Source organism: Lagenorhynchus albirostris, chromosome 2 (genome assembly GCF_949774975.1).
Source record: "Lagenorhynchus albirostris chromosome 2, mLagAlb1.1, whole genome shotgun sequence".
In the NCBI taxonomy this organism is placed as follows: Eukaryota; Metazoa; Chordata; class Mammalia; order Artiodactyla; family Delphinidae; genus Lagenorhynchus; species Lagenorhynchus albirostris.
The window spans coordinates 67,756,119-67,763,739 of record NC_083096.1 but is presented as its reverse complement, the minus strand read 5'-3'; the positions used below and the strand labels follow the sequence as shown (position 1 = coordinate 67,763,739).

At 41.4% G+C, this 7,621-nt stretch overlaps 1 protein-coding gene across 2 annotated transcripts; it reads left to right on the top strand.

The window, feature by feature from the left end:
* The first annotated feature begins 406 nt into the window (after positions 1–406).
* RGS4 (regulator of G protein signaling 4) lies at positions 407–7,315 on the top strand. Of its 2 annotated transcripts, none has more exons than XM_060134302.1 (5): positions 407–554; positions 3,468–3,572; positions 3,882–3,943; positions 4,481–4,647; positions 5,053–7,315. In XM_060134302.1, the coding sequence occupies exons 1-5, from the start codon at positions 511–513 to the stop codon at positions 5,290–5,292; spliced, it is 618 nt and encodes a 205-aa protein (XP_059990285.1). In that variant the 5' UTR covers positions 407–510; the 3' UTR covers positions 5,293–7,315. The 2 variants fall into 2 exon arrangements, with proteins under 2 accessions (XP_059990285.1, XP_059990292.1); XM_060134309.1 differs by having other exon boundaries at positions 420–554; positions 3,194–3,572.
* The last annotated feature ends 306 nt before the right edge of the window (positions 7,316–7,621 follow it).

Sequence of the window (7,621 nt, the reverse complement as noted above, 5' to 3'; positions counted from 1 at the left end):
TGCGTTGAGAGTCAGCCCCAAAGTAAGCCCATGAACTCCTGCTAGCCCCTTTCCCTCCAGGAGGCAAGTTCCCTTGACATTGTTTTTACAGACAATGAACAAACCCCATGTTTTGTAGCATTGTAAACTTATCTTTTCCTTTTCTGGACATTCAAAACCTCAGACATCTGTAGAGCACTGAGCAAGTTTATATTTTCTGTATGTCTACTTCGCAGGAGGATTTTTCTGCCTGTTCACTTTGCATTGTTGCGTCAGCCCTTTCTTCCTTATCTCTTCCAGAGGCTGGAGAGGCAGAAGGAGGCTGAGAGGAGATGGTATTACAGAGCTGCCATCTGATTGGCTGGACTGTCTTGGCTGGGCTATAAATGAGACCCCTACAGGCTTGGGAGGGAGAAGCTCAGAGGATTCTGACAGTATCTTTACCGGAGAAAAGGCAAAGTGTGCTCAGAACAGAAGCCACAGCTCTTCCTGCTGCATTTCTTTCCTAACGTGAATCCCACACTACACAAGATGTGCAAAGGACTTGCAGGTCTGCCGGCTTCTTGCTTGAGGAGGTAAGACTATTTTCAGCCACTAAACCAGATAGTGTTAAACTTTCAGATAGACTTTTTAAGTTGTTTGCATATCCTACTTACTAACCTGGTTCTTTGGAATTAGAAACAATGTGGTGAGGAGAGCATCAGCCTCCTAGCTTTCCTTCAAGACTAGCTAGAAATTGTGACTTGGGAAGTGTTCACTCCAAATTTTGGCATCCCATATGTTGCTTTCTATGACCTTAGTCTTGAGGACTGTTCTGATCCTCTGACCAAGCTAGTTCTAATTAAGAAGTGATATGAGGTTTTTGGACTATATACAGTGGTCTGTAATGTCTCTACCTGTGTTACTGTTATTTGAATATCACTGAGGTACGTAGAATCATGGGTCTGGGCTTTCTTATTGTATACTAGGTCTCGTTTTGGGGAGGATACCTCAGAATGAAGTTTGGCTACATCACCAGAAAGGCACTATGCTGTCTGTGTGATGCTGCAGTATCTTTCACTCTGTGTCCTTATAAGCAAATGCTACAATAAAATAAGAGTTTCAAAACTAGGTCTCCCTTATCTCTCTGCCCCTACCTCTAGTTCTCGAAATGCCATATGTGATTGGTGGTTGAGAAGTATTGATCATAACAGATCAGCTAAGGGCTCTGTGGAAGATCTCATCTTAAAGACATTGTTTTGTCAAAGTACTGTCTCTTGACTAAAAAAAAAAAAACCCTTAAAGATATGCAGCTACTCATATGTCTTTACCGTTTTAAAAAAGATATAAATAAATGCTTTCATAGAATGCTCATATATTAGCTGAAAAACTACAAAACTAGTGCATATTACATTACTTAATCTTATAAAGTAAAAAGTCAATTTGTACATGTACCACCCCCTCTCTTGTTCCTCTGCAAACCTTAAATTTGCAGGTGAAGTCACCTTAAATTTCAATTCAGAATTATCTCAGAAAGCACAGTCTTTTGTGTAATCCTAAGGAGTTTACCTCCTGTCATTCAGGAGTATGAAAAAATAATCTGTTTTTTTTTTTTCATTCTTTCATGGCTACTTTAAAATGAATCAGGAAGGTCTGGAAGGGAGCACTTATGAAAACAGTGGCCCTGACCTCCACCATTAATTTCCTGAACTGAATAGAACAAATCAATCCAAGCTTCAGTTAACTCATCTAGAAAATTAATCATACAAAATACAGGAGTGTCAGGAGAAGGTTATGCTCTGGTAAATATTTTAGGAGACAGGTGAGTAATTACTCCAGAGCTTTGCCTTCCAGGAGCTAAGATGCTAACCTGGGGAGGTAAACTCTGTATCAGCAGGGTCAACTGCTCTTCCCTTTCCTCACTGGTGAACTGTGAATCATCTTGTCCAGCACCTTCATTCTCACATTGGTGCCTGAGGCTCCAGGGGGAATGTGAAATGCTCAAGGTCACGTAGGTGGTGGGTGGCACAGTGCAGATCAAATCCAGGTTTCTTACTTCAGAGGTCAGTGGAGTCATCTTGGTTTTTATTTCTATGGTTCTATTGTGTTATTAGGACAAGTGTAATGTACTTGCTAAGAGTACTTTCAAGTCTTCATGAAAAGATTCTGCGCTGGTCAATAACTGTCAGATCTCAGCTGGACCTGGCATATGGAAACATGAGATGATTTCTATTTTGACCCAATCACAATATACTTACATTATCACCTTAGAATCACTGCAGGCTTCATGATTAGATCTTGCTATCATTAAGGAAGATTTTGTATCCCGTGACCACTTGGGGAAACAGAGGAGGGAGAACAGTCTTGTGAGGGAAAGAAGATACTGTTTTAGGGGCAGCACAATAATATAATGGATTTTAAACTTTCTGGAGAAATGCACATAGATAAGGCATTATTATATCAGTAGCCATCCTTGTGGCTTCATTTTCCTCCCTCTAAACAGGAACAACTCGTCATTCATTTAGTCTTTCATTTCCTTCAAAACAACATTTCTCCTTTAAAACTGTATCTCAGCTTTTATAAGAAAAGAGATCCAAGCAAAAGAATAAATAACAAAAAGTGAGGAGGTTGAGCTCAAAGCTTATTAAAAGGTCCTCCTGTTTGAATGAGTCACATGCCCTGCCGTACCCTAGCGACCTATTAAACAGTGACCATAAGCTGGAAGCTCTGCTCCAATTAAATAATCAGGAGCTTCAGTGATGACTCTTGCTTGCTTCTCCTTATTGTTGTTTTTAAGCCTCAAATGTGCTTTATAGTGTAAATATCCTTATAGTGTAGATGTTAAAAAGGAAAGTAGTAGCAATAGCAGGAAAGCTTGCTTTCCTTAGAAGCAAACCTGCAGGAGCTCAGGTTTCAGCCTGAACATTTGTGTTTACCCCCTCATTTTCCACTCCTCTCTGCTGGAGCTGCACACCTCCATAATGTGACTTGCTCACCACATCCAGGCTGGAGTCGAACAAACCCTTACTTCCTCAGGTTCTTCTCCATTGCTCTGCTAGCAGTGAGGCAGATGGAAGTAGCAACTACCCTCCAGAAGGTGGCGCACAACAAGCAAGTGCTATATTTCACCGTTCACTGCTTGCTCTCCAATACCTAAAACTTACTCAGAGAATAGTCAAGTTTTGAATGTGTTTCTGCTGAAGATACCTAAGTGTTCCTTTGGTCAAAATGACAGGTTTACAGAAGAGGCTCCGCAGGTAGACTGAAGGGTCAGAATTCCAGTTACTGATGAAGGAGGCTGTGCTCCAGGTTTTGCAGTAAGTCACAGGCAGAAGCAGAAGCAGAATCTCATTTTCCTGAGAGTTCTTGCCAGCTTCAACTCCTATATCCTAAATAAATTACCCCTGCCCCTTTACTAGTGATGAGCCCTTTGAACTGTACCATTAGGGTATCTTCTAAAGAGAGCTCTGTATCATTATTCTTTTTTTTTTTTGCCCTCTTCTGTGCAGTGCAAAAGATATGAAACATCGGCTCGGTTTCTTGCTGCAGAAGTCTGATTCCTGTGAACATAATTCTTCCCACAGCAAGAGGGACAAAGTGGTGATTTGTCAGAGGTAAGAGAAAAGGCCTTGGCAAAGAGCCACTGCGTATTAACTATCTGATGACAGAGATGTTCTGTAAGGAGAAAAAGAAGTGATGTCCCTAGTTGACCTAGATTTGGATCATGATGGCCTCCATTTCCATGGAGATCACGTTTGCATTTGAAATTTCCATACATCTAGTGGAAAGACGGCCCTGTGCAATGACAGGTCTCAGCGTAATGATGGAAAATAAAATCTCTGGGTTTTATTCAGGATCTTAAATGTTTTGCCCCCATTTTGTATCCTAGCATTCAGGTTATTCTTTCTCTGTAATGTCTCTAGGGTGAGCCAAGAGGAAGTCAAAAAGTGGGCTGAATCACTGGAAAACCTGATTAGTCACGAATGTAAGTATGACAGCTTCTCCCCCAACCTCCACTCCCTGAGATGAAGATATAGCACACTGGATAGACAAGTTATCTCCTATTATGCCTGATCTCATAGGCATTACAGAAAGCCTTGGATTTCTTCTGCATTTCAGACTCAAGAAAATCAGCCTGCTTAAAATTTTACCAGATCCTAGAGCTTTGTGACATACAATAGAAAGCTCATACACAGTCCATGTGGAAAACCACCTCTTTCATCACATAGAAAATGGGTAGAGGAAAACCCCCAAATATTGAGATTTCTTGCAGAATCGACCTCAGTTTCTCTTTCCCAAACTCACTTTGGCAATTGAGGGCAGCACAGGCATTTCAGAAACATAACGCTTTCTTGAAAGAGACTTCAAACATCTGACCTCCAGTGACCTCCCAAAAGGAGGAAATAGGGCACTGTTTGAACGAATGCCTTGTTCCCTCAAGCACCCCAGCTTTATCTGCAATACAGTGCCCACGAGGGCAGTCACTGTGATGACAACAGTGGTTCTTTCTCCTCTGTCACAGGTGGACTGGCCGCTTTCAAAGCTTTCTTGAAGTCTGAATACAGTGAGGAGAACATTGACTTCTGGATCAGCTGTGAAGAGTACAAGAAAATCAAATCACCCTCTAAACTAAGTCCCAAGGCCAAAAAGATCTATAATGAATTCATCTCCGTCCAGGCAACCAAAGAGGTAGGTCTGCGTGGCAAAGAACTGTCTGCATCCTAGTGAAATTTTCTAGACATTCAATGGCATGGATCCTTAGACGATGTGAATTAAAGGTACAACAGTGAAGCAGGTTATTACAATCTTGACAACCCCAAATAAATAAGTTAAGTAAAAAGCTCTTTCATCCAGATGATCTCCCATCATGAATTTTTTTGGAGGAATATCCCAAGTTTGTGAGAAATCATTGAAGGTATTGCCCTACCACCCTGAAGCAGTTGAACATTTTATGTTCTCTCACATGTGCCAGGGTCGAACTGAATGTCCTTTTTTTCACTTCTGGGGTATAGAGAGTGCACACAGTACAAAGCATGCAGCCTCCCATCCTTATGGGGTAAAATGTCTAATGAAGCCTTGGACTCTGGCCCTTAGGTAAACCTGGACTCTTGCACCAGGGAGGAGACAAGTCGTAACATGCTGGAGCCTACGATAACCTGCTTTGATGAGGCTCAGAAGAAGATTTTCAACCTGATGGAAAAGGATTCATACCGCCGCTTCCTCAAGTCCCGATTCTATCTTGATCTGGCCAACCTTTCCAGCTGTGGGTCAGAGAAGCAGAAAGGAGCCAAAAGTTCTACAGACTGTCCTTCCCTGGTGCCCCAGTGTGCCTAATTCTTGCTCAGTGGTGGAGGCTGAAATGCCAAGACTCTATGCCTGGAAAACCTGAGGCCAAATATTGATCTGTATTAAGCATCAGTGCTTTCTTCACATTGTAGCCTAGTGTTCATGCTGCTGGCTATGTGTGAGTCACTCCCATACAAAAACTAGATTTTGTTTTGGTGTTCTGGTGTTCATCAGGGCAGGACCTCATTCCAGTCCAATTTTCCCAAATTCCTTTTAGGGTGCCATGTGAGCAAGTATCCAGATAATGGCCTGTGGGTCTGGATTTTCTCTCCTGCCAATAGTGTGACCTCAGGTTGGTTGGTTGGTGGTTGGGACACTTCATGTGACATCCACAGGCACATGTGTTCTGTTAACCAGCACTTTCTCCAAACTCGAGATGTTTAGATGAGGTTGATCTATTTTATGTACATATGTGTGTGCATGTGTGTGTGTCTATGTATATATATATATATACACATGTACATATGTACATACACACATTCTGTATATATGTATGTATATATACATACATATATATATTTGCAAGAATGGCAGGAAAGACCCTAGGTGCTCATAACTAGAGTGTGTATACATACATACATGCGTGTTCTGATCCCCAGTCTTTCACTCTGCAACTGAACAGGGCAAACTAAACCAGCTGCCCTGCAGGCTAAGAAAGGAATGCTAACCTGTGGAAAGTTGATTCTGTAAAACTCCATGAGTTTTGCTAGAGAAACATCCCAGGGATTTCATGCTTCGTTTGACCACCGACAGCCTCCAAGTTGGACAGTATTCTAAGGCGCAAACATAAAGAATCTTATGCCTGCCTGACACAGGGCTGTCTTTAGCTGGTTATCACTAATGGCACTTTTGAGTCCCCAAGCTGCTGGCCTCCCCTTCCTCGCTTGGATGCTTGGTGCGTAATAGTGGGAGCCAGATTGGTATGGAGTTGGAGATGAGGTGCTTGAACAGAATGAAGAAACTTAGGTAGGGCCTCGCCAGCTCTACCTACTATAAGATGCTGGATGAGTAAGGGCACAGGATTTAAAGATTAACATTCTTATCCCCTACTCTTTTTTCCTCTCTTGATTAAGGTGCTCTTCTCATTTTGATTTTCCCTGAGAACTTTAGCCATCAGATGAGGCTCCTTAGTTCACTGTGGTCGTTTGTTTCCCCATAATGGCTCTAGGCTATTTGCCTATTCCTTATAAACCAGCATCAGGGGAGAGATTCTATTTTATAAGGGGGGAACATGTTTTCACAAACTGAAAAGCCCTCATAAGTTTCTTTTTTGAAGGTAGAATCTGGTTCATTCCATCCCAAATATCAGGACTCACAGACTGAAGGCATTTCTTTCTAGGCTCTGAGATGAAATGAGAGAGAAAAGAAAAAACAAAAGGAAAAACGGATACCAATTTTTAGAACTACTGTTTAGAACTTTTCTCAAGGCACATGAAATACTTGAAAATGTCTCCTTTATGTTATTTATGATGTTTTGTACAGTGTTTTTATTACTGTATCGTTTTATAAATGGAGGTGCAGGATATCACCTGAATTATTAATGAATGGCCAGGAAGTAATTTTCTTCTCATTCTTTTAAAACTACTGCCTTTTAAGTGCACACACATGCATACCTGAACACTGAAAGGATTTTTCCAGTATAAATTACATGCATGGGCACCTTTGTGGCTTTTAAGCCAATAGATGTAATAGGCTGCAAAATGAAGACACCGGAGCGTGTGTATACAGATCTCAATGTATTAAATGTATAGGTTTCCTCAGTTGTACACTTTTTGTCTCTCTGGCAGTCTTGCTTTCAGTGTCCCCAGAGTTCCTCATCAGCGCCCCTTTCTGTTATATGCAGTTCCACACTTTGTCTCTAGTTAACTCCAGGATCCAAACGTGGTAACTCTATTGGTCTTGCCCTATTAGAACTGTTATGACTTTCAGATTGTATCTGTACTCACAGACTTCTGTCTCACCAATAGGTCTGGAAAGTCATTCTGAATGAGAAGTAAATTATTTTATGTAATACTTTGCTCAAGTGTGTTTTTCCATTGTATTTCCCCCTTATTTCGTCACTATTTGGCATGCTGAGCTTACTGCTTGTGGTCCATGGACAGACTACTCCTTCCATATGCATGCCTATTTTGATCATCATGTGCTTTAAAGGCCTCAGAGCAGATGCTTCCAGTGAAACACACGCATCTTAATAATAAGGGTCAATAAATGCTTCATAAAAAACTATCTGCTTGTAAACACATTAATCATCCACAGAGGCATGTTATGAGAAATAGCAGGGTGTGGAGTGATTATAGAAAATGACTCAGACCCAGTT